At 44.5% G+C, this 27,555-nt stretch overlaps 1 protein-coding gene across 2 annotated transcripts in view; it reads left to right on the top strand.

Moving 5' to 3' along the window:
* NDRG3 (NDRG family member 3) overlaps nt 1–27,555 on the top strand; it is a 60,452-nt gene that overhangs the window by 7,783 nt on the left and 25,114 nt on the right. For both annotated transcript variants that reach the window (XM_017836481.1, XM_017836482.1), the window contains exons 2-3: nt 18,438–18,543; nt 22,413–22,448. In XM_017836481.1, the coding sequence (XP_017691970.1) occupies nt 18,487–18,543; nt 22,413–22,448 (93 nt within the window). In that variant the 5' untranslated portion in view covers nt 18,438–18,486. The remainder of the gene's footprint in view (nt 1–18,437; nt 18,544–22,412; nt 22,449–27,555) is intronic.

Raw genomic sequence — 27,555 nt, forward strand, 5'->3', positions numbered from 1 at the left:
AAAAAACTGTCTCCCTCAAAAAAAAAAGATTCTTACTTTCTGATCTATCTATACTTTGGGTGGTAAATGGAAGATTTTTTACAATTTAGTTTTTTAATTGTTGGACTCGATGATCTTAGAGGTTTTTTCAAACCTTAATGTCATACCACCTTTCTGGTTCCTCTCTGGCCAGAGATGGTCATTCCAGGGCACTGATGGACACTCCTTGCACTCTTCTTACCAAATATTGTGGGGTTTTTGCTGTTTTGGGTTTGGTTTGGATTTTTTTGTTTGTTTGTTTTGTTTCCCGTTCGTGTTGAATATTAATGGATACATTTTGTGTGATACGTACTTCCATGTTGTCTTCATGAATTCTTTGTAAATGCATATGAATGTTGACAATGATTTCCACATTTTAGGTAGCCTGACAGTCCTGTATTTGGCTATTTGAGCAATTCTTGGAAATCTGGGAAGCAACCATGTCAGTGCCAGAGCTGCCTGGTCATGTGTGTACTCCAGAAGCTTCACTGGTATAATGAACCCCTCGGGCCCTTTGGAGAGTGATTGAGCTTACACTATGAGAAATGGCTTTTATTGTTATGCTTGCTAGTAATTGCCTAAATAAAGTGTTTTCAAGGGTAATTCTAGACCACTAAAATTATACGTAAGCTGCCACTCACACCAGTATAAAAATGTCTTTAAAACGATTTGCAGAGCTTACCAGTTGGTTTCTCAGGAGGGGGGTCCTGTGCCTGTTCCACATGAATGCATTCCATTTTTGGTGGTGGCTTTAAGTGTTAGAAAATGATATTTCCTCACTGAACATTGTTTTTCTTGGCAGTGCAGTGACCCCTAAAGCCTTCTAATAAGTCTGTCATCTGCTTTTTTTTTTTTTAACTGTGATCCCGAAGGGAGCAGCATTCCTGTCGGAATTCTCGCAGTGGAGAGCAGATGGGTGTGTGCAGCGCTGTGAGGTGGAGCAGCAGATCCTTTGGGAAGGGACAGTGAGCTGAGTGCTCGTGTGGCACTGACAGACCTCGACACACACGGCAGTGCTGGGCGTGGGCACCGAGCTGCTCTGCTCCCCTGTCCTCAGGACCTGCTCTGGGCTGCGAAAACGGCCTTCAGCTTCTTTTTTCCTTGTTTAAAAAATGTTTTGTTGGGGTTGCAAAACAAGCACAAGGCAGCCCTCAAAAGCCAGCTTTGGAAATGGTGTTGCACAGGATTTCTCAGACAGATGGAGGAGGCATTCACTGAGCATTGTATTATCTTTTGTTGTCAGTAGTAGAAAAATAATGGAGGTTTTTCCTTGGGCCTTACAAAAGATAACTGCTTTTCCTCTCTTGACTTTAATTGTTTCATTCTTCTTTATTAAAGACAGGAGTTTCTTAACAATGAAAGCAATAAAGCAAGCAGAGAAGCCTGTGATGTCTTTAAAAACAGAAGAAAGGAAGAAATAAGAAATAAGATAAAGTCCATTGTGTGGCATAGTAACCTTTGAAGAAATTCATAGTAGAATAGGAATATGAATTTAGGACTTTATATAAAGACAGGAGAAATACTGTCAGTACTTAATTTTCATAAAATAAGAAATGTTTAGGCAGGTATTATTCAGCCCTTTAGGGAGGTCTCCAGAATATCAATCTCTGTACTTTCTCTCATTGGTAGGAAGTAGTTGTTGGGGAAAAAGATTGAAATGGCCTGAAACACATTGCACCAGAAGACCTAATTCTCTACTTGAGCATTAATTGCCTAAACTAAGAAGTGTTGCAACGCAGATAGCTTGCTTTTCTGTAGTTTTGATTCCTTTGATGTGATATATTAATGTTTTCTCAGATCTCTAGCCTTCAAATGTCATTCTGGGCTATGGATTGATTGCAAATACAGCACTTCTGCTGCTATTTTTATCATGTCTCCACATTAAAATGATCTGCTTCTGTAGACACCATCATCAGTCACCTTGTTGGCCTAAAAATGACTTGAGGAAATACAATCTTTGTATTGTCAAAACTTTCAATAAGGAAAGGCTCAGAGAGTTTAAATCTTGATCTTGAAACATTTCCTTTAGTGAAGTCTGAAGTATTTTTATCCTATCATAAATCACTAGACTCAGATTTTCTTTTGTGTTTTAAAGAAAACCCCAGGTCTTCCGAGCAGCAGTGATTCCAGGTTGCTTTCCATAGTCTGAAGCCTCAGCTTTCAAGAGTGGCACTCACCTTTCCATAAATCAAGGGACTTGTTCCATGCCCTTGGTCACTGCTTCCCTGTGGGTTCAAGCATCTGTGTGCATCAAAGGTACAGGGAGAGACAGGGTGCTGCCCTGGGACTCTGCTCTTCTGAGCTCCTGAGTGCAGTTGCAGCAGGAGGGGGATCTCTTTCTCTTGTCTGGCCAAACAGACAAGGACTGCAGTGATTTCTGGGCCACTATTAGAAAGTTCCATCCTTATTTTACTGGCATGCCTGTATACTTCTCATTTTCAAGGGATGAGCAGTCACATCTCCAAGTGGACAACTCTTCCTCTGAGCACCTGCATTAGCACAATGTGGTGATGGCCATCACCACTGGCCTGTTAAGGAGCTTGATTGAGCCAGTGCTGTGCTGTCTTTCTCTCTCATGCAGTGGCTAGATGAAGAGCAATGACTTTTATTACTGGTGATTGCATAATAAATAATAGAAAACAGCTTTCAACCTGCCCACAGGGCAGTGGTGGTGAAGGGAGGGCTCTATTTTACTCGAAACAGGCTGCAGAGGCATTGCAGGGGAAGTAGCCTTGGAGCTCTTACCTCTTTTTGGTTTCTCCCCTGATTACAGTTTCATTTGAAGGACAACCAAAACGTTCAAATTCTACCTGAGGTGAATATTTAATGGAGTGTATCTGGTGCCAGTGTATCGGGCTGCAAGGGAAAGTGCTGGTCCCTTCATAAAATGCAAAGTTATTCCATGCTGACTCAAAGATCCCAAAAGAAACAGGACTCCCAGCATGTGTGGTTTGGTGAAGGAATTATGGAGAAAAATTTGTTATCCTGTGCTAGAGAGGAGGTTCAGACAGATCACAGAAACTGATCTCCTCTGACTTCACTGTGCTGAATAATGTCGACATAAGAAGCCAAGAGAACAGCCTAAAAAGGTATCGGGATGAACTTATGCAACGTAATCAGATCAACACATTGTTTGGAAAATAAATGAACGCCTGAGCCTGTGATGATTCCCTCTGAGCCCTTCCTTTGATAGAAGCCCTTGAGCAAGGAGAGGAGTGTCCATCCCTGCTGCAGGGGATGGACACTTTTCTCTTTGAAGCTCCCTGGCAAAAACCTTGTGTAGCTCTTACATAAATGGAGCAAATGTACATAAAAGGACTAATTAAAAAAAGATAAATTAAAAGTTGAGGTCAACTTGAGGTCTAGGGGGAACATATGAGCATCTTAGATTTAAAATTATGTAACAATTTTTTTTTAATGAAGTTCCCAACTCTGGGAGTGGTGGGGGAAGCAGGGTGTTGTGTAGAAGGTTGCCTGCACATTTATGAAGATATATGGCAGCATTAAGGCACATTTCTAAAGAGAAACTCTGATATATCTCCCTGAGGAAGCATGAAAAATAGTCCTACAGAGCAGTAAAATCATAGGAATAATCTACACTGGAGCTCATTATCAGTGTAATCTGGCAAGTTCTTTGAGTATAAGAGAACTAGAGAGAGGTGACAAGAGAGAGCAAAGGTGTGGAATGAGGAGAGAGGAGGAGACATTAAACAGTTTAGGACTTTGCACCTCGGAAAGGAGCCACTGGGAGGACAAAAGGAAGTAATAAAGCTTTATGAAAGGAGGACTGGCACAGACGGTGAGTGAAGAATATCTGGCATTTCTGAGACCATGAGGAGTATTGGGACGTCCAATAACAATTTAGCTATAAATCAGACAGATGGAAGGTTTATTTTATACAGTGTTTTCACAATATTAACCATTGCCAGAGAATGATGTGAAAGCCAAAAGCATAGAGAAGTCAGAGTTATAAAAATAAATGGAAGAGAGGTGACAAATTTATTTTTATCAGCAAACATACATTGTTATAGTAAAGGGAAGAGTTACCTTTGAGGAAACATGGAAAAATCCTATGACACTGAGTGATAAAGTAGCATTTTAAATTCAGCATAGTGAAGTAATGCAGCTGGAGAACAGCCCCCACTGTATGTGTACAGCAGTGAGCTCTGAATTAGCTTTTCCAGACAGAGTGGGAACTGGGGGTTATAACAGGCAGTTCTACCAAAATATTATCTCAGTGTTTGGAAAAGCAAATTGAAGATTAGATACTTGTGGCAAAATAATAGTGATCAAACTAGGCAACCTGCTGGTGTGTAAAGTCCCAGTGCAGCCATGGTGTGAATGCTGCAGGAGCAGTGGTCCCATCGCTCTCAAAGCCCAGTGAAGCTGGGAGACATCCTGGCAAGGTTGATGCGAATGATCAGAGGTGTGGAATGGCTTCCTTGTAAAGAATGATAAATTGATCAAAACTCTTCAGTTTCAAAAAGAGGTCTTTGAAGAGGGTGTGAGGGAAGCACGGAGCCTTAGCAGCATGGAGCATATGTGAACCCATTTTTCACTATCTCTTTTGAGAAAAGGACTAAGACCACCAAATGGAAATAGTGGGTGGCAGGCTCAAAATAAAGTAAGATATTTCTAAAGTGGGAGCACGACCTCCTCCTTTCTCTTTGGCGCAGAGTTTTTAATCTGTTGGAACAATTCCCTGGATTTAAGCTGATTTATTCTGCAGTTAACACTTCATCAGAACGCTGTTCATAGGGCTTTGAAAGCTTAGCTCTAGAGCTCTGCTCACAAGAGAAATCCTTTCAAATGGTGGAGTAGGGATATGCAGCCTGGCTGTCTAAAACAGCCCCTCTGATCACTTTTCATTGGGAAAATCAGTGCAACTTCTCAACAGAGGGTTTTAGTGGAAATACCTGGTAAAGTCAAGTACGGTTCCTGCAGCTCAGAACAAACAGCCTGGCCTTGTGTCTGGTGTTCTGAGGTTGTGATTGGAGTGGCAGCAAGAGCTAATGTACGCTCTGTGACCGTGAGTTGGGATGGTGGCATTTTCTTATGCTGTGGTAGGACATCCAGCTTCATCTACTACAGGAATAAAACAATAGAAAACCAATTTGGGATTGCTCCAAAACAGCAGCAGGTTTTGCCTTCATGGAAACCAGACATGGTTCTAGTGTATGAGTACTATTTATTTGTGGTTTATTACCTGTGCTTTGTTGTGTTTGCATATTTATTGACAGAATTAATTTCTTGCCATTTTAGGCCAGTTCAGAGCACCTTGCTAAACATTTATTTACTGAATTGTAAAGAGAGACATTGCTAACTTAGACTCATAGACTGCACAGAAGAATTGTGCTTTGGGGTTGTATTTAACATCTGCTTCTGACCTGCAGAATGGCCGCTGGTCACAGAAGCGTGTCATTATTTCCAGCTCATTAAATAAAAGCTGTGACCTCAATCTGCAAATCTTTGAGATGCTCGGAGTTTGAAAGAGAGGAGTGGTGGGTTCTGCTGGTGTTGCTGAGCCAACCCCCCAGCCACTGCTGCAGTGTGAGCGTGTGGCCTCGAGGGCCTTGCTCCTGAGCAGGGCATGGCTGTGCCCGAGACTGGACCGAGCTCTGGAGGTGGTGAGGAAATGTTCTTGGTAAGGTGGGTTATTATCATTTTACTTTTAAAGTGTTACTCTGATCCAGAGTAATTGGATTACTGAGTTTTCACAGATCACTGGGTGTGGAGAGGTCTGAGAGCACTCAAGAGCACAGCACAAGTCAGCTAAAACTCATTAGCTGACATTGCTGTGGGAGAGGCTCGAAAGAGAATCCACGCTTTGGTTCCCTGATGGTGGCTTAAACTAATATGATAGTCTTTTCAATTGGGTTTGGCACCTGATAGTACCACAATTCACCTGACTAATACTGTCTTAATTACATCTTATGGTACGACTATCCTTCTTCAGAACATTTTAAATATATTCTGAGGGTCTTTTTAGATATCACAGCTATAACATTGCAGTGCTGGACATGAGGTAGGTCGTGTATCTTCCATTTTCCAAAAGGATATGGCAATGAGGCTTGGAGAGGGAGGGGAAAAAGAGTAAAGCTGGAGGAATAAAATCAGTCCAGAAGTAACCAGGGCTCTCATTTTATTTCCAAGATGCTTGCATCAACAGTGTCTTTAAACTTAATTTTGCCTAAAGGTTAATATAGGAGAAATGTGCAGGTAATGTTACAAAAAGGAAATACTAAACCAAGTAAAAATATTTGATAATTTCTCTTGGGGTGAGTGTTGGCAAGCTAGCCTGTCTTTGGAGAAGGTATTGTCAAGAGGCTTTTTGTAGGGTCGGGGCTGGTGTTCTAACCCTTCCCATTTGCCAAGAGCCTTGGGTTGGGAAGGTCCTTCTCTGGACAGCACATGCGAACTTCTGGGAAGTTGTGGCTGCTCAGAGCTGTGCAAATGGGCTGTCAGAAGGAGTCAGTCTTCAATATAGCCTGCAGAGTGTTACTTTATATTGTGTATTTTTGTTTTGTGACATTGGGATGAAAGTACTCTGGGTGTAATAGGTCAAGCTCTTGATTGTTTTTGTGACTGTCAGGGAAGGAGGGAGGCACTAAACTCGATTTCATGGGTGAGGCTGCCTTACTGTTTTTTCTGCAGCACAAAGCCTGAGAGTAAATACCCTCTGTTCACAAGGAACAGCAGTGTTTCAGTGCACTGGGCAAGAAGCTTCTACAGACCTGAGAGAGATAGACCCTGTCTGAGGTACATGTGGATGTACAGGCAATTATCAGGTATACCACATCCTAGGCATTTGCTCTTGAACTCTCTGAGGCTGGATCTTGCACTGCTCAGACCCTGAGCAGTTCTTCATGTGTTCTTTTTCTGGAAAGTAGTGAACATTTTTCAGAGTTGGCAATCAATTTAATATTAAGCCTGTTATTTTGACATATTAACATCTGCCCTGAAAAATCTACCAGATGAATTTCTGCTTCATCTATGGTTTACTGTGAAGTCTGACTTGACTCCTTATTCATTATTAAACAGTTTTAGAAAGGGAATTTTTAAATAATTCTGATGTGTGGCTGTAGCAGCCACACCTACTTATGGATATTAATTTTTCTTTTTACTCTGGTCTGTGATACTTTAAGGTTAAAAATCTCATTGTTTATTCATCTACCTTCCGCTTGCAGCGAGGGAAATTCGCATTGGATTAAAGGAAACTATTTTAGCAATGAGAGTGGTGTGTAATGCTAGAATCTACATCCACAGAAATTTGAAAATCCATAAGGCCCTGAGCAACTGGATCCAACTTTGAAATTACTCCTGCTTGCAAAGGAGTAATCTCTCCTCCAGAAATCCCTTCCAGCCTATGTGGCTCTGCAGTTGTGTTCGGGTCCCTACACAGGAGCCCTGCCGTGTTCCTGCCGTGCCATCCTCACCCACGGAAGAGGCTCTCAACAGGCTTCTGAGAAACTTCCTCTTAGTAATTCTTACTCGAGAAATTAGTTTTAGACTTTGGTGTAATCAGCTTGTTCCCTCACTGTTGCTTTGATGTGATGTGTCCTTGTCTCATGCTGGTTTCTGTGGAATGAAATCAGGAATTAATTTGCTGTAACCCAGTCTTTCTAAACAAGGAGGGGTTAAACATGAAACCCACGTGGTGGTTTAACTTCATTCAGAATTAGAGTATTAGAACTAAATCACTTGTATTGAGATCTTCAGTTAGTTTTAAAAGAAGTAATACCTTTGTGTTTTGACATCCTCGGGGGTCTGTTTACAATAACTGCATGTCCTGGCTGGAGTGTCTGTGGGATCATGGGTTACCATTGTGAGATATGTGATGTGAAGCTGTCTTAAGCTTGTGAATGTTTTTGCAGCATCCCAGGTATATGAAACTGAATTTCACTTAATAGGAACCACCTTAACATACACTATGATTTCTTAATGACAATGAAGCTCTGAGTTGATCTAAACCAGGGACCTTGGTTTGTAGTAAGGAAGTTTGGGTGAGGAAAAAAGAAATTATTACTTCTAACCGATAATAAACAAAAGCTATGCAGATTCAACCTACCTTTCTAAAACTGTTCTTTTCCTGATATAAGTTGTTTGCCCAGTCCAGTTCACACATTAGATAGCTTTGGCTTCTGATTTTGACCACTCAAACATGAATCAATTTGGGCATGAATGAGGAAAGGGAAGGAAAGAAGGATGGAGCAAAAGGAAAGCAGATGTTCTTTCCTGCCTAAAATGCCAACAGGGTTTGGGTTTGGAGGGACAGAATCTCACCAGGGAACGAGGCACCTTTAAGAGGATGTGTCTTTTGGACGTTGGCAGATCTCAGGCAGTAATGGCCAGAGCTTTTGCAGGAAGATCTGAACTCACAAGCAACCAAGAATAACCACTGGAATCTGTGGAGAGCAAACTGGGTTTGGGTGCACATGGAACCTGGTAAGTAGATCAGAGATTCCTCCTGGGACCTTATCTGACAAACTTAAAATCTGGGGAAGCATATTTGGTACAGAGTGCCATCCTCCTTTGGCCTCCAGCTAGTTACAGAAAGGCATTCCTAATTCTATGGAAAACATCAACTGCCTTCCAATGGTATTTTACATATCTACCTTATATATAGTTTTATAACTGACATTAGACAGAAGTCATTCTTATGAATGATGTAGTGCTTAAGCAGCTGGTGTTTTCCATCCTGTCTCTCTCCTGTATTCGTGCAGGTGTTTGCAAACTGCTCCCGTAACTCCTAAGGGGGGGTGCTCACAGTGGCTGAAAGAAAATGTAGTTCATTGCTGCATCACAGAATCACAGACTGGTTTCAGTTGGAAGGGACCTCAAATATCTCATTCCAACCCCCCTGCCACAGACAGGGACACCTTCCACTGCACCAGGTTGCTCCAAGCCCTGTCCATCCTGGCCTTGGACACTTCCAGGGATGTTTCTACCCTCTCTGAAATAAGACATTATGACCTGTTTTATCAAAAGGCTTCTATCCATTTCAGGAACTTATAACATGAATGCCCATGCTGATGCATACTTAGATGTTCATTTACAGCTACAGCCCTGCTTACCTGTATCCAGGGAGCACCATGAAGACTGTAGTGAGTTAACTGCTTTATTTGTATATTTGCCTACTCTGATGTACATGATCCTCAGCTTAGACTGCAGGAGTTGGAGATGACTCCAGAGCTCGTTACATGTCTGGTCCTCATGACATGAGCTTGTTCTGATGTTCATGTGATTGTCTGATAGGCTCCTTCAGCTCACTAAAGCAGCAGAAAGGTAGCCTGGCAAACAGTCTGCATTAAGTCTGCTCATGTTACAGTCAAGCATTCCAGACATTGCCTGAGGCAGGGATTGGGTTCTGCCTGCAAGGGGACAAAGCAGAGTAGAGAGTTGTACGGTCTGATGTTCCTTTTCAGAGGCTGTCAGGTGAAACTTTAGTTCCTCTATGTCCTGAAATAATACCTTACAACAAGGCAACTCATAGTTCTGTTCTGTATCCACTCTATCTAAATGGATTAGAGGCTAAGTGCAGACCCTGCATATCCTCTGGCAGCATAGTGAGCATGTACAGCATCTGCTCTCTGATTCAGCTGAAGAGCTAACGCTGCCCAAACACCTGGTTTTTTACAATCAAACCTCAAATCAAGGTCTTTGTAGTTGGCAGATTTAGAAAAAAGGTGGCACACAAGGAACTGAAGGAGCCTTTTCATCAGTCAGTTCACTGATCCAAGTGAAAGCTAGTCTTGCAAAAATACTTGAGGGAGGGAGTAAGCAGATCTGATTTGCCAGATTATTGCATAATCATTGGCCTGGTGCAAGGGAAGGAGAGGAAGGAAGTTCTGGCTGGCACAGGGGGGAGAACAGGAGCATCCCTTTTGGCAGCAACCCACAATTGTATTAAACGAATAATGAAATTTCCTCACAAATTGATTCTGAGTTGTCCTGTATCTGTTACTGGTTTTAACTGTGCTAACCAGAGTTGTTTCTTCTGGCCAGCTGCCTCAGGACGGGCATATAGTTCAGCCTGACACAAGGATGTTTTCTGCTTGGAAGTGAATTCACAGACTGGAAATGATGGGACAGCTGTACAGCAGTTGCAGTGGGTTTGAAGTAATGGCACTGATACTTCAGACTGTCCTTCAGATGACACAGGGTGGGCCAAACTGAAAGAGCTTGTTCACTGAAGCTCAAGGAGCAGTGCTGCATGCATAAGGGGAAAATTTCATTATTGAGGAGGAAGGAGCAAAACCCATATAATAAAAATCTTATTTTAGCAATTTGTTTTTCATACAATGTTCTTAAAATTTATATCAGTCCCTTGAATGCCCCTTTTGCAAGCAGTTTGTAGCTAGAGCAGATGAAACTGCATCCTGAGACTTACATCTGTCTTCTGTGTACATTGATATTCTTATATTCAATACCCATCATTATTTAATACTAAACAATATATATTTGCTGTGATAAAACCTAAGGTCTCTCCCATGTCCACCAGGGTGTATAACTTGGAATTGGAGATGCTGAAATGTTTCATCAGCTTTTGCCTGCAAGTATGCTACTTTCTGATGGCCAAAATCCATTTATTCAAGTTTGAACAAAGTAAGAAGAACAGTTTGGGTTTGCTCTGTGAAGCTAGAAGTGGTTTAGATGTATGACATACAGAGCACAGGGAAAGGCTGTTCATTTCCTGAATGAGCTGAACCCAGAAGCATTTGTGTCTTCTTAGCTGCTGAGGAGCAGAACTGTTTGTTCTTCTTGAGCTTTTCACATGTCTGTGATGATTTTTAAGTTTGGTTTATCCAGACTGCACTACATTACACTGCACATGCCAAGAGATGTGACCAAAACTACTGGATGCTATTTCTTCACCAGTGAATATATGTTATGACATTGGATTTAGGTTGTACAATTTATATATATGAGTGAGCACAAAAAAATTAAATGAAAGTTGCTGTACAGATTTTCTTTCTTATGCATTTGATCTCAGTATCCTTCTTCCATCCCAGTAGCACCTCACACAAATAAACTAAAAATGTCAATCAAAATTGCATTAGAAAATACAAAAACCGAGGTCTGACTAATTGCTTGTTTAGCTATACAATAACTTAAAGGTGGTTCCTCCCACACAGCAAGAAGGCTCAGTTGAGTGTAATGGTTATATTATGGAATGGTTTGGGTTGGAAGGGACCTTAAAAATCATCCAGTTCTGACCCCCTGCCATTGGCAGCGACACCTTCCACTAGATCAGGTTACCCCAAGCCCCGTCCAACCTGGTCTTGGATCACTGCAGTTTAACGTTTGGTAACCAGTGAAAATGCAGCTTTTTCAATAAGATAAATAAAATGCAAAATCAACATTAAATTTCAGTAAATTGAAATGTGCTGTTTCGTGATAAAAATTATTGTTAAAATCTCATTTAAACATTTCCAACCCCCTTTGCCCTGGAACACTTTGCTTTGCTCGGTGCAGTATGTATTCACATTTGGTTAATTTTTTTCACTTAAAATGTAAAAACGCACTGTCAGTAGGAAGCGTGGCTGAAATGAAGCAGAAGCAAGCTTGAAAGTCAAACTGCAGAGGAAAGTGAAGGGTCTGGTGGAAAGCAGTCAAATTTCAGCATAAGCTGCTTAAGAGTAGGTTGCGGCTGAAGAGAGCATTTCCCGGAGAGTGAGTGCTGGGGAGCAAGTGAGGTCAGGTACAAAGAGTGATGAGTGCCTCTGCAGGTGAGAGCTGGAAGGTGGGGAGAGAGGGACAGAGAGGAGGTGGCATGGGGAGAAGCTGTAGTGGATGCTGTGATGGTTACAGAGCTGATGAAGAGCTACAGATGTTTTGGTTTGGACAAACATCCAACCAAAACCTTCGAAAGCCCTCAGCCGTGCCTGCTGGGACCTCCTGAACTGCAGGGGTAGTGGAAGCAGGTGGCTCAGTAGAGGTGAAAGAGTCCTCGAACAGATTCATTTGAACATGTCCTTTGCCATGAAACTGGTAAAAATGGTCTGTGGTTTTAGTTTGAGCTGTGCAAACTCTGACGCTGGGTAATGTGGGTGCTGCTTTAGGGTGATGCCAGCGGACATGAAGGGAACATGGGACATCATGTGAATCACATGACTGATGGTAGCAGCCACTGCTTATTTCATTTGCTTTTGGTGGAACAGCTTATTCAGGGAAATGCTGCAAGGCTGTTTGAAAGAGCCATGACCAGAAAAGGCTCTTTCAAAGACAGTAGTTTGCATCATTTTCATCGGAGAAATTTCTCGTGCCGGTTTATATCCTGGGTGTCCCATCTCTAAAACTTCTGGGACTGTCCTGTACAGGGCAGTACGTGGGTCAGTGTTCTCATGGGTACTGGTCAAGGTAATGCAAAACAATTTGAAGACTTTTGCAGTATTCTTGCCTAATCGGCCCTGTAGTTGTTGCCTGTTAATTCAGATGGTCAGCAGGGATGGTGTCCTGCTCACTGTGGCAATGTGATGCTGATTTTAGTTAGAATTGGACTCCTCCAGAATTAAGCTGGGCATGGACCTTTTCTTTACAAAGCCATTGTTAGATGTAGGTCTTGTTTAAGCTCCTTAGAAATTATATTTACCAGCTGGCATTTCTCTCCTAGGTGTAGCCCAGATTTCAGGGAGGTAAAAGCATGGTGGGTTAGGAAGCTGCTGTTGCTCAAGTGCGGGAGCTGGCACTGCACTAGTGAAGCAGAACAGAGTTCCTCTGCAGGCACGTGGTTTTTCTTGGAGATGGAATGCCATGTGATGCATTCTCAGAAATATATGAGCTGGAACGCAAAGTGAGTAACCTAGGAAAATATTTTTAAAGGGAATTTGGATCTTTTGCCTGTTTTGCTGGAAGTTTACAATGTCAGCTAGCATTTTAGTGTAGAAAACAGAGTAGCCTGTGCAGGTTTTGGGAAGCACACTGCTGCCCAGAGGCTTGCAGAGGGCTGAGGAGCAACACAACAGGAATGCCCAAGGGTCTCAAGGCCCATAAATGAAACTTAGCTGAGATCTGTGTGCCAAGGCTCCAGTCTGCCCAACCAGGCTCAAGAGCCCTGGCAAGCAGCTGGTCTTCCTGTGTGTGAGAGCAAAGCTTGGAAGACACAGAAAGTGGGAATCCCCCCATGAAGAAAGAGAAAGTTGCTGTAGAGAGCTGCACAGCACACACAGCTGGAGAAATGCCTGAGCAGCAAACGTGCAGGCTGTGGGTAGAGTATTTGAGTTCTGGCATGGGCTGCAGATCCTGGGTTTGTTCACATCTTCCTTTCCATGCCAGGAGCAGCATTTCTGCTTTCCATCTCCTTAGAAGTGGGCGGCTGTGTCGGAGGGTGGTTCTCAGGAACATAACTTGGATTGTCATGGCTGTAAGTGCCATCAGTCCCTAGAGAGGACCTGCTTCCGATGGCCTGTGCTGGACTGCCCACCGAGGGAGTGCACGTTTTTGGTAGCATAGCTTGATCACTGATCGGTATGATTTTGCCCCAGTGTGGTTAACATACAAAGCAGGAGTATAACAGGCTATGGAAGTAACAAATTAGAAGCTGTATTCAAGTTGAGATGAACAAACAAGAATTTTTAGCCTCTGAATGCAAGGTTTTGTTGCATTGAGTTCCTTAGCAGTGTGGAGAGATTGCAGCCCCATAAGAAAACAGCTGAAGTCAAGATGCAGCTCTTGCAGTTCCCAACTCTGTGGGAAGCAGTTGTGCCAGAGCCTCAGTGACCAGGACCTGGAGCCTTGGTCCCTGCAGATGATGTGGTTTCATGCTCAGGTCTGTAGGACTCGTGCTCTTGACTTACTGAACTCACTTTACTGCAACTTCTTCCTTTGTATACTGAAACTGTAAATTGAGAGCAGCCTTATCTTGGAGTAAGCACACAAACATGGATTTCAGGTCTTATTTATAGGTAGCTGCTTCCTTTCTGAGGCTCACCAGCCTTGGTTTTTTGTAGCCTTCTGTCTTCTACCCTGATTCTAATCTCCATGCTTAATGATTCACCACATCTCACCTGGATTCTTGTCTTACTGATTTTCAAAGAGGATAGAGTCTACTCCAGCCTTCAGGAAACCTTTGGAAAGGGATGGATGGTTTCAGCTGGGGGATTTGAGTGTATTTATAGTAATATATAAATAGAGGCAAGAGGAATACTTACAAAACAGGTGGTACAGGGACGTTTATAGAAAAAATGTATGATTTATACAGGGATCGTTCCAGGCAAACCTTTTGCTTTGCCTGTAGTCTGTCTTCTACAGAGCTCTTTTGAGTGCTATGAATATTTATGCTGCTTTGTTGTGTCAGCTTATGAAATGACATGTATGTCTCTTTAAATAACAGGAGGAGTGGAGGGAGGAATTTGATTGTTTCCTGGGCAGACATGTCTGCAGAGCTTTTACAAGGAGTCTTTAACACAGCTGGAGCAGAGAATAGCCCCAGATCAACCACATCCCACCCTTCCCTTTGCCTCTGCACTTGGAGATGTGCTTTACAAGGTCTCTCTGCTACACAGCATTCTCTTTTGCTCAAATGTGCCCCTTTGCCATGTCTCAAACCAAAAGGTGTGTTGCTGTTGGCATAGCAGGGTGCTTGCCTGAAGTAGTGGCAAATAGTCCTGTAGAGCGGTCAGATCTTATGCTGTGATCATAAGTTACCCAGATTCAGTCCAGGGCAATCACACTGAGCTTGCTGAGACCTTGGGAAGAGAAAAGTGCATGCATCTACCTACAGAATATCCTCTGAACGGATTGAAATGACATCCTGAAGCTGTGACAGCCGTTTTTGTGGAGAGCTCCAGAATGAGTGGATTGGGAAGAGCTGGTTCAGCAAGCTAAAAAAAGCTGCTTGCAAGCAGTGGGGGCCACCTGTACCTTTTCCTTCAAAAAACCATCAAAAAGCTTTAAGTTTCCAGGAAAGGAGAAAAAAAATCAAATTTGCTAGATGAATAGATTTAGATTCAAAATGTTTAGGAAAAAAATTCACCCTCTGGCCCTTTGAGGCTGTGTAGGTTTGATCTTTCTGTGTGATTTAATCTCAGTTCAGCAATGTTCAATGGCTTCCTGGCTCCCCTCAGCACTGGGCTCTCTCCGGTCCCTTCGGAGGCCTTGCTCCTGGGTGAGAGAGCAGAGGAGCTCCCAGGCTGACTGTGCTGCAGGCTCATTGCTTAGCAGGTCTCTTACTCCTCTGTGAACTCCCCTACAGAAGTTTTCCCAGCTGTTTGAGCCCAGCTGGTGGTAAGGACGGTTGTCTCTTCTCTCTCAAGGAAGTGTCAAGTAATTCTCAGCTCAGCATCCAAACCAGCAGCCTTTTTTCCTGCTGCCCAGCTTGCTTTAAAGAAGGGGCAACAAGCAGTGCCCATTATGGGCAGTGCCATAGGAGTTTGCCTGGGAGACTCCCCTTCCCCTGAGGCACTATTTGGAGCAATAGTGAACCAGGAAGATAAACATCAGATTAATTTCAGAGTGATGCTGTTTACTGTGTGCACTGTAATTGAATCTAGAGACCAAGTATGAAATCAGAGCTGATGATATATAAGCATTTGACAGTCCTTGCTTTGAAGCCCTACTTAAGTTTTTATTCTTCTCATATTATAAATGATGAACATAGTACTGCATGGGATTTACAGAATGTGTGTCTCTGCCTCTCTAGGCTTTGCACACTTCATGGACCTCCTCACACTGACAGCAAATGGTGTCCCTGGGCAGGTTTATGCAGGATGCATCCCAGGGCTCTCTGGGACTTGTTGCTCTTTGTATAGCCAGGGGAAAACTAGGAGAAATATCTTCAAGTCTTCAGCAAAAGTATCTTTGAGCAATCTAATGCAGAGCAATTGGTGCTCTGACGTGTTCTTTGGTCAGTCAGAGCTCGGCAGAGAGGGGTTATTAGATGCCCTGCTTCCCTGTAGACTCTGGTTTAGGCAAAAAGGCAAGGTGTGAGCCTACGACTCAGGAACTTACCAATCCCTTGTTGTATAAAAACCCACAGAGAAAGGTGGCTTGTGTGTGCACAGCTTTTTAATCCCTTTGGAGAGATGGACAACTTCTTGGTCTCTTGGGTGACCCCAAGAATAAGCATCACATTCCTGCCTGCCATGGGACCCAGCAGGTGTCTTTTCAGAGGAGCCTAAGAGAAGGGATACACTCTCCAGATAAGGTGAAGGTGGTCATTCTGGTACTGTCTGCAGCTTATCTGCAGATAAGCTTTGTGATGCTTGTGTGAAACTCCTTTTGTGTCTGTAACCTCATGGGATGCTGTTTTCGAGAGAACCTGGTAGATGCTGAGCTCTTAATCAGCCCCAGTGTATATGGAACTTGTAATTCCTTAGCAGAAGTATTTTTTTTATTCCATAATATCTTATCAGAAAGACAGTAACCAGTGTTCCTCTGGGGCTTACAGAGGAAATGACTCTTACTCCTCTTCTGAGTAAAGATTCATTGTGGGGTAAGGAGTTGTTACCTCTAGATTAACTGGTTTCTTGAAACTCTCCCAACTGGTATCTTTTATGGCAAAAAAGCTGAAAAGGAAGAGTAATTTAAAGTTTCCCAAAGCAAAGGACATAAAAGAGAGGGAAATTGCTATGGCTGATTTTCAGAGGGAAAAGGCATTTTGTTTCCATTTGTTTTGTGCCAGACTGGCTTCAGCCACACCAGTGTTAGTTAGTCCTGGCACAAAGGGTGCAGCTTTGCACAGTATTTGGGGTGATGGGGACTGCTTCTTCCCAGGGCAAGACATGTTTGTGTGGAATTAAGGTGGCTGGGGAACACGTGTTCTTTTTCCACTTTTTTTCTTCTGTGATTAGTAGCCTATAATATCTTGGACAAAGAATTTTGTTCCTGACAGTACTCAAGAGACTTTTCCTAGCACACTCAGCTGGTGCCCAGGAAGTCCACCACATACTTCATTCTGTTTGTGACTTCTTTTATGCCATCTGCAGTAATAGGTGCAATATTCCTGAACAGCTAGATAACCTGCACCATCCGTCATGACCATCTCCTGCCAGAGCCGTCTTCATATTGCTGCAACTGCTTGCTCTAGAAATTCTTCTGTGTAGAAACACAGCTAGAGCCTCCAGAGGAGTAATTAAATCCCTGGTAAACTCAGCCATATTTTCCTACATCCTTACTGCTGTATTTATACTGGAAGATTTCTCCTCTGGCTCCGTGGCAGCAGTGATTTCTCACAGACATATGGCAGCCTCACGTACTGTTGATTATACTTTTTTCTTCCCTTTGCTGACTTTGCACCATCTGATTGTTTGGGCTACCCAGTTAACAGTGTTACCTGACATATTCCACTGGACCAGCCATATCTGGGGACCATTTTTATATCTGTAGGAGATTGGAGAAATGATTACTGGCTCAAAACAGCAACTAAGGTGGGGGGAGTAGGACAAGTTCTGTGTAGGTGGGGTGGTCTGTGCTCCACATCCCGCCCACTGGAGCCTCTGGTCTAATCCCAAAATGGTTACCAAGCCACTGGCACCCCAAAAGCCGCACCTGGGGAGGGCCCTGGGAGACCAGAGCAGATAAAAGCAGTGGTACAGGTGTGGTGGTGGCATGTCCCACTGCCTTGGACCTGACAGCACCTGAGACCTCGCTGAGTCCAAGGCAGTGACTGGTCATCTTTCGCTCTCATTTTCCTTTCTCTCTCTCTCCCTCTCTCTTCTCCTAACTTCCTCTTATCGAAATCTGGATAACTTAAAGTTGGTTGAGTTGGAGCTTGCTAAGTCAATGCTTTGTGAAGTGCCTTTCTTTAATTGGATGTTGCTTTAAAATTTGCCAAGTACCTTATTCTACCTTAACATTCTAAAGTTTGCAAGTAAAATTTGTTATTCAGCCTCATGAGAACTTTTGTTTTCTCCTGTGTGCTGCCAGAGGGACTCTAAGTACCTAAGCCCTTTGAAAACCCACCAAGCGGGCTCAGGGTGTAACAATATCCCACCTGCTGCAGGGGCTGCCCCGGGTTCTGGGCTGTTCTGCCAGTGAGCTTGGATCTCCACACCTCTGTCTCCCATGTGTCAGCAGAGCCTTGCTTTTGGAGGCAGGACACTGGGGTTCAGGTCTGTTTGTCGTGGCAGGAAGATGTCACTGAACATAGTTTTTCACTCAGCTGATCAAGTAATGTCCAGTTCACTTCCAGACACACTATGGCTGAAGTACCATCATGGAAATGGATTCAGACTTTCTCAGTAGAAAGGCCTGAGCTTTCAGGAACAACTTTCTGTGGGCAGGACAAGGAGTAAGGAGACTGACAGTGTGAGCACGACTGGGTTTACCTTCTGCACTTACAGGTGCCTTGTGTTGCACCAAGAACCAGCTTCTTGGAGGCTTCATTTGGAGCACAGACAAGTCTAATGAAAAAAATCTGAAAGCTTTCCTTGACTAGCCTCACTTCTAATGCTGTTTCTAACAGTGTGTCTTTGTTTCAGAATCATCCATTTGCTGCTCTGAGGATTAATTGGCTTCAGTTCCAGCACCATGGATGAACTGCAGGATGTTCAGCTGACAGAGATCAAACCGCTCCTGAATGACAAGGTAATGGTGCTGCTGCTTTGTTCTCACAGTGTACTCAGGCTGACTTTGTGTCTGGGAAGGAGCCCTGATTGCCAGAAGCTGTTTACAACTTAAAATATCTGAAGTACTGAAAAACCCCACTCTGGTAATTTACTGCCACACACTCTTCCAAAGTCTCAGGGAATGACAGACCACCACAGTTCAGGTAAGTTTGGAGTCCTGGCCAAACAGTATGTCATGCCTGTAGTGAGGATTTACAGAGGCTGGGCAGAAAATGGGAAGGTGATCCCATTCCTGACCTAATGTAGCTATAGAACCTCTAATAAGTTTCTCCTTGTTAGAGGAACTTTGGATTATTGTATCCTATTTTCTTTTTTCTTTTTTTGTTTAAAATATTTTGTCTTAAATTATCCTTTAGTGTTTTGACACCCAAACCAGCCCCATCTCCCTGGATTTAGTAATGGAGAGCTGTTTCCTTTTAATGTCTCCAGAGCTCAGCTAGAGCAGTCCAGATTCATCGAATACTGAGACTTCTGAAAATCATCGTATTGCAGCAGCTGTTTAAGTCTTTCTCTTTTGTGGGCTGGAGAAGAGCAAGCTAGGCTTTAGGAGATCCCTGGCCTCCCTGGATTCTGCCACAAACTGTCGTTCCGAGTGCCTAAGTCATTCCAGGCATCCCAACAAGATCTAGCATCTTGCACCTGCAAACTGTGATTATGAGCAATGCAGTTGGGTCACTTTCCATAGCTCACAGCCAAGCCCAGTGGTATGGGAAGCAGTTCCCAAGGCTTTGCTGTTTAATGGCATCATCAAGAACTGGCTTGTGCTGCCAAAGGGCTGTGGTGCTCTGTCCACTCACTGTGTGCCTGTAGGAGACTGGGCTGTCTGCCACAAAATGGGTGAAATCTCTGAAATTCTGCTGTGTTTTAGTCTGTACTGATTAGTTTTTCCTCATTTCTCTAGTGTTCTAGCATATCTCTTTAGTACCTGTGAAATCTAAAAATTCAGCTGAACTCTGCAGTCCAACTGCCTATTCTGACAGAGTAGTGCTGACTGCTGGGCTTCCTCAACTCAATTTTTTAAAATGTTTCCTGGAAGGTGAGTCTGGGAAGTACAAAATCAGTGTAGACCAGCAGCTAAAATACAGGCCTTGAGAACAGTTTGTGGTTTCAAAACAAGAATTAAACATTTACAGAAGACAAGCTTCCTAAATGCAGTGCCCCAGATCTTGCTCATGATTCTCCTGGGATTTTCCATGTTTGAATTTAAGAGGGTAGATTGCCCTTGCTTCAGTCAGCTGACCTAAGTAGGAGGTATGGCAGCATGCCGAAACAGTGGGTTTCACTTTATAAGTTTCACTCTGTCAAGTCTGGCCTGGTCAGTGCCATCCAGTCCTGGCTGTGGTGAGTTCTGGTTCAAATGCAGTGTGCTCATCAGAACAGAACACCCAGTGGTGGTAACCAGCACACAGAAGGGCACATATAGAGTGATACCTACTTTCCTTGACTCTGTTTTGAACTTACAGAAAGCATACAGTACCTCAGTAGGGAAAAATACAGTGAGTGGCTCCATAACCATCCTCAGTACTGCCCGGGAAGAGGTGTGCTGAGGCTCTCCTTTTTACACTTTGTTTAAACAAAGGGAGGGCCTCAGGGAGTGGCCAACTCCAAGGTCCAGCCCTTAGTAAGGTTTTCAAGCTTAAAATAATACATGTGTGCTTTTTAGACATAGTTTATGGAGCATGTGGGTGTGGTGCCAGAACGTGCTGTTCTGTGCAGCATATCAGAGTCCAAAATCTATTGAGCTGGCAGTTCACTAAAATTTTTACTGACCAACCCACTTTAGATGTAGGAGTTTGAGCCAGCATGGATTAATGGCCAGAAATAGTACAGTAAAACTCTTAAGGTGTTAATGGGTGAGTGCTCATGAACTCTTCAGGTACAAAGGCTGCTGTACACAGAGAAGGAGCTCTGGTGTCTTAATACTCAAAACAGTGGAATTGCCTGGGAAATGGAAACAGGTCATATCTTGTTCACTTGTCTGACTCTAGGTAATGACACTGGGGACCACTGAGTCCTGGATATGTTCTGTCTCAAATCAGCAAAAAATTACAAGCTTGACTTTTAAAGAATACAGACACATTTTTGTTTGTGAGTAGTTTAAGCCTGATAGCAAGTGCAGGGAAGTAAAATACACTATATTGGTTCACCTCATTCAGCCTCACTAAAATGCAGTGACTTTATATTGGAGAAGTAAAGGAACTTCAAATGTTCCCATTTAGTAGAATGAGAGAGAAAAAGAGAGGACTGCCCCAGTGAAAAGTTACTGAAATGCCAGAGCCAGATTCAGGAGGTGAAATGGGCAGCCCTTAGGCTGGGTTGTGTCAACCCAGCTAGCTCTGTGCTTTGAGAAAGCCTGGAGAACTTGCCTTAAACTTTCCCAAGACAATGAATAAATGGTTTAAAGTCAGATTTTTGGTGTGTTAAAATCAAGTATGCAGGAGTCAGGGCATTTCAGCCCTAATGCTGCTTGTGCCTCATGGTACACCCTGACAACAAGCAGCCCAGTTCAGACCTTCATTCCTTGCTCTGTGTCATTTCCTCTCCACTCGCTCAGGGGATCTCAGGCTTTTCCCAGTACAAATTCAGATCAGCCTTTTCTTTACTTAGCATGCACCATCCAAATCCAGTGCTGGATACAGAAATTTCTCATTTCTCCAGAGGTTTTTTAAAGTCCTTAATCTCTGTGGCACTGGGTGACTGAATTGACCTTCTTCACGACCTAGTGGTGGCGTCAGAAATTTCAATTAATTTCAGTGTCTCAAATTGAAATAAGAAGGGACTGCTTTTTAGTTTCTTTTCCCACATCCTGAGGATTTGTGGGTTTTGCCATGTTATGCTCAAAACATTGACGGGGTTCAATACTTACCACAGATGAGGAAAGGGAGGGAATGGATCCTTAAAACAGATTTGCAGATATCTCAAATGTCTCAAACTGCAGAATGTAGGTAGCAACCTCTGTTCTTGCTAATGTGGCAAGGCCCTGCAGGGAGGAAAACAGGGCCATGTGTTTACACATGGAGAGAAGTGAGGGTGCTCAGCCAGAAGAAATGTTTGGAGTGTTTCTGTTGTGCATATGTGATCCTAGTTGTAATTTTACTACTAAGGAGCTATGCCTTAAACACATGAGCTGTAATGCTGTCTCAAGTGATTTGCTCAGCCTTTTCAGCAGCTGACCTACTCTGTGGTCAGAGACAGTGTTAACAAAGCGTGTGGGCACACAGACAGGTTCCTGCAGCCCCTCAAACCTGCAGGGTGCCAAATGTGTGTTGTCCTGACTGTGTTCAGCTGCATGTGTGGGTCACCCTCTGGGAGCAGTCAGTTGTGAGCTGCTGAGCCCAGTTCCCATGTGCTGGAGTTTCAGTAGCTTGCAGGGTCCCTGTGTGTGCCATGGAACAATCCCATGCCCATGGCAGTGACTGCATGGCCTGTTTTCCTGTGCTTATTACATGAGATCCCAGGGTTAGTCCTTCAAGAGTTTTGCATCCAAATTCTTAATGAACGGCAGGACCAGACAAAACCCAACCTATACCCGGCCAGCTTTGACCATGGTCCTTTCTATGTGCACTGTCCCTGCTCGAATGCTCTCAGCTGTGCCCACAGATGCTCCCCTTAGGTGGCAGCCTCTGGACAGCCCCATTTGTGTAGAAATGGGCAGAAATTGCATGAGGTTTACTCGTACAAGTCTCATATTTTGCTGCTGACCTGACTGCAGCTATGCTCGACTGTACTAAAACAGAGGTCTCTGAGGGGAACTTTCATGATGTTGTTGGGGGTGTTCTGGGGCACTGTGCTGAACTCTTTTTTCTTTTTCCTGTTTTTCATTAACAGAATGCAGCTCGCAACTTCCAGGACTTCGACTGTCAGGTAAGACATGTGTAGGAGACAAGGATTGGTTGATAGACTCCCTATCACTCAGCAGTAATGTTGAGAGAGAGAGAGAGATGAAAAGAAAATCTGTATCTTAATTTTAGCTCCTATTAAGGTTTAATCAGTAAGAACTGGAATACGTCCAGTGGCAGAAATTGCCCTTCACCCTTTCACGCCAAGCAGTTTCTTCTGAGTTCTAAGGTGCAGAGCTGGACTGCTCTGCCAAGGCTGCACAACATCTTGCAGGATGGCTGGTCTCCTGAAAAGCAGTTTCTTGGAAAAAGAGCTGAGGAACTTCAGCTCTGTCACATCCCATCTGGTTCACTGGCTGGGAAAGGAGGAGGTTGCATGCTCTATCTATTTATCTTGAGAGGAGATGGAAGTCACCAAGCTGCCCAAGATACAACACCCTGCTCTGCTGGGCCTGGCTCTTGACACAGCCACGGTCATTTTCGGGAGTTTATCGATGGTGCAGAGATGAGCCCAGTGGCTCTGGTTGCCATAAGAATAATCCTTTCAGAGGAGTGGTTGCTCCACCAGCATTGAAGACAGAGGACACACTCTGTGATAGGGGGAGCGCAGCTCTGAGATTTCGTGGGGCATTTTGTGGAGCACAGGCTCTTTTTCCATGCCAGATTATCCTGCTGCCTTCTCACTGAGTGTGTGGATATGCAGCCAGCAGCTGTTCCTTCTCTCCAGTCATGGGAGGCTGCTGTGTCTGCAGTGCTCTGCTCAGCGCAGGACAGGTCACACAGTGCTGCTGGAGTACACCAGCAGGGGTAGGGCTGCAATACCATGTGATAGATTTAATAAAAGTCTGTTGATGTAGATCATAGAATCATAGAATCAGCCGGGTTGGAAGGGACCTCGGAGATCATCAAGTCCAACCCTTGATCCAACCCCGCTGTGGTTCCCAGCCCATGGCACTGATGCCACATCCAGTCTCACCCTAAACACCTCCAGGGATGGAGAATCTACCCCCTCCCTGGGCAGCCCATTCCAATGGCTGATTACCCTCTCTGTAAAGAATTTCTTCCTAATATCCAACCTAAACCTCCCCTGGCACAGCTTAAAACTGAGCCCTCTTGTCCTACTGATCGCTGCCTGGGAGAAGAGCCCGACCCCCACCTGGCTCCCCCCTCCTGTCAGGGAGTTGCAGAGTCAGGAGGTCTCCCCTGAGCCTCCTCCTCTCCAGGCTGAACAGCCCCAGCTCCCTCAGCCTCTCCTCACAGCACTTGTGCTCCAGTCCCTTCCCCAGCCTCGCTGCTCTTCCCTGGCCCTGCTCCAGCCCCTCCATGTCCTTCCTGAGCTGAGGGCCCAGAACTGGACACAGCACTCCAGGGGTGGCCTCCCCAGTGCTGAGTCCAGGGGCAGAATCACTGCCCTGCTCCTGCTGCCACACTGTTCCTGAGCCAGGCCAGGATCCATTGGCCCTCTTGGCCACCTGGGCACACTCTGGCTCCTGTTCAGGTTCCTGTCCATCCACACTCCCAGCTCCCTTCCTGCCTGGCTGCTCTCCAGCCCCTCTGTCCCCAGCCTGTAGGGCTTCATGGGATTGTTCCAGAAAACCACTTGCAAGCCTCTGCAGAACAGGAACGTAATAAATATAGTCCTATGAAGGTAGTTTATGTTTTTTCTTCTCTTGATATCACTGACAGTAGCCCCCATTTGGGCAGACACATGCCACTATACTGCTTTAGCTCCATTCATCGTGAGTTTTGTTATTATCTTAAAACCTCGAAGTATAAAAATCACTAATTTTAGCACATTGTAAATGTAGTTTCTTGTCTGAGAAGCAGCAGCAGTGTTAAGCAATGATTTTTCTGTGAAATAAAGGATAATGGTTTCAAAACACTTTCCTGTACCATCATGTCTCCATCTATCTGTATCTTCTCTCTCACCTCTAGAGGTGAAGTGTGCTCCCATGTCAGATGGGTAAGGGGTAAAAATAGGTGCAATGCCTTTGAGTAACTGTTAGATAGCAGAGGCACTTCCTGCAGTGGCCTGTCTGCCAGGATTGGGAAGAATGTGAATGTGATGCCAGGGCTTATTGGCCTCCACTGCCAATCCTCTACTGACCCACCAAAGCTCTGGGTGTGCCCCTGCCCTGCCTGGCTGGGAGCAGCGTGGTCTTGGGAGCTGGAGCAGAGTGGGAAGGTGGGATGGAGTCCCTGTCACAGAGCTGTGAATGGCTGCTGCCTTTTGGTTCTATGCTTTCCCTCAATAAGCAAAGCCTCTTTGTGCCCTTCTTTGAACAGAGCCCCAGATGTGAAGCTGGGCAAGCCCCACAGAACTCAGTGCTGCTGTTGTCTCAGCTCCCTGTCCTCCCCAGGGCTGAGCTTTGGGAAGAGCTGAGTGGGCTGCAGCCAGGGAGAGGGGCTCTGGGGAGTGCTGGGCCTGGAAGGACATGCTTGTTGCTTCTCTGCTTTGCTGTAGATCAGCAGTGAGCTGGTGGCCATGGCAACAGTTGGGCAGGAGGCGAGATGTTCCTTCCGGGAGCCCTCTTGGTAATTCATTTAGAATACAGGTTTTTTTCAGCAAGATGTTAATACAGTGTCTCTTGTGACTGTAAATGTTGTCCTAACCTCACCTTTCTCCAGCATCTCTCCCTACAAGGTGCACTTTCAGGGCACACCTGGCTTGACAACCCCCTCTTCTGCTCCTACCTGGAAAATACCCCAAGGGCTAGATTAAATCTCTGTTTGAAATCTGCCAGCAAGGATAGATGGTGTGTTGGGTCCTTGGGTTATCTGTCTCAGTTGCTAGTACCAGGAACAGTTAGTTCTTACACTGGGAGATCGAGCTATTGTTTTGTCCTGTGAAAAATTACTGCTGCTTTTTGATCTGGCAAAGCACATGTGGCTGCATATCCAGGCCTCTGTGACACTGAGTCAGTGTCAGGGCAATTTGAAGTAAAGAAGTTTGCCAGGGATTTCAGAGGAAGGAAGATCCTGTTGTGTAGAGAAAGACTTAAAAGCACCTAGACTGAGGCACGGGTTTAATTTGTCCTGAGTTTCACAGGGAGGAAAAGCCTTGGGGAGGATCTCAGTTTGACAAGAACAGGCACGAACTGACTGATGAAGGCTGATAACTGGAAGATGGTTTCCAGTTACAGTGCAGTGAAGTTCCCAATCAACTTCCAATAGCAACAACATCTGCAAGGGACCTGGTGGGTTTTAAAGCAAAAATTAAAGGGTTTGTGGGATGGATTATCTTATACAATGCAGTGTTTGCAGTATGAGAGCACAGCATCAGTGATGTGAGACCTGCATTTCAGACCTTTTTATTTTTCTAATAGTTCAAAAGAAGCTGTTTTAGATGGAGACAAAGCTGTAGCTTGGACTGGGGCTGACCACATCCTAGGCTGTGCTTGCAGGGCTGCAGGCAGTGGGGCGAGGTAAGGGGGTGGTGAGGAAAAGGTGAGACTCTGTCAGCACTGTTGATAACCCTGTTGGCAGTGCAGGTCCAGTTTGAGCTCCCCAGTATAAGATCTTGACCTATTGGAGGGAGTGCTGTTTTATTTCAGTCTATGTTATTCTGTGCCCTCAGTTATGAGGTCATTTGCTGTAAGTCCATCCCAGAATTTCATAGAATATTCTGAGTTGGAAGGACCCACAAGGATCATTGAGTCCAACTCTGAAGTGAATGGCCTGTACTGAACCCACCACCTCTGATGTTATTAGCACCGTGCTCTAACCAGCTGAGCTAATCTCAGTGTCCCGGCTCCTCCCAGGACTCACTGATGCCCTGCCAGAGCTTAGCCTTGGATACAGCTGGAGTAACATCCAGCTTCAGTGTTTGTTTGTTTTGTGGTGCCTCTAGACGGCCTTCTGGCTGGAAGCTGGAGTTTCAAAATGTTCTCTGCAGCTGGGCCATGCTTATGAATGGGAGAAGTGTTTAGTTTAATCCCAGCTCAGGAGCATATCATTAGCACTGTCACTGACTCCAGGAGGTGTGTAGTGCCAGGCACACAGGTTCCCCACGCTGTTTTCTGTACACCTTTGGCATGTGTTACTTTTCAAGGTAACTTGTATATTTAAGGTTTGTAAGATCTTTCTTTCCTTTGGGGAAAAGGGGCAATGCCATTGGGAATTTCTATTCATTTCTTCACATGTTTGGTTTTATGTTTAAATAACTTGCCAGGATCAGATCTGGGCAAAGTCAACAGCACAAGCATCCTCCTGCTTCTGAAATTTGTTACTCTAGGTGACTGTGTGTGAGGAAGCTTTTGGCTTTTCTGGTACAACTGACTTCCAGATAGAGCTGCCCTGGTTTTCCTAAGCTGTACATCTGCAAGCAACCCCAGCTAACCCTGACATATAACAGATTGCCTGGCATCAGTTAAACAATGCCACGTAATCTGGTAACTGCAATGGAGATGAAATAGAGAGATAGTGTGGGGGCTTAGGGGTCTTTATCAATAGGAATGTAGGTTATTCTCAGAACTAAAAGGTATTAACCTAAATCTGAGACCTACATTTTACTTGAAAGCTATATGAACCCTAATGAAATCTAGGCTTGGCGTTTTCCACTGTCCATGGGCAGATGGTGGAATAAACGGTCTGTGCTGCAGATGGACAGATAGTGTGGTGACCTGTGCCATTAACAGAGCTGTGCCTGGGCTTTTATTATTATCCAGACCCTCTTCAGCCTTCAGAAGTAGGTGTTCTGTCTCAGCCTAAATCTCTCTCCTCTTTCCAGATGATTTGCTTTAAATAGAAATGAAGGAATATGCAGATATATTTGTAAAACTACGGGGCCCCTGGTGGTCTAGTGGTTAAGGTGCAGGACTCTCACCGCTGCGACCCGGGTTCGATTCCCAGCCCCCCGGGCAGATGGAGCTTGTCAGCCCTGTGAGGCAATCCATCTAAGAGAAGGTCACTCTAAAAACAAACCTACGTCCTGAGACCCTCACTGCCACTGTCCAAGCTTGCTCGGCCCCGGCAGATGAACCTCAGGATTAAAGGGTGGGCTCAGTTCAGCGCACGCTGTGTCTCACCTAAAAAATCCACTGCGCAGGCTCGAAGGGTTAATGACCTTTCCCAAATCATGAAGACTGGCCATATTATTTGTAAAACTATCCAAATAAGCCTGTATTATGTTT

Source organism: Lepidothrix coronata, unplaced genomic scaffold, assembly GCF_001604755.1.
Source record: "Lepidothrix coronata isolate B3197 unplaced genomic scaffold, Lepidothrix_coronata-1.0 Scaffold278, whole genome shotgun sequence".
Lineage (NCBI taxonomy): Eukaryota > Metazoa > Chordata > Aves > Passeriformes > Pipridae > Lepidothrix > Lepidothrix coronata.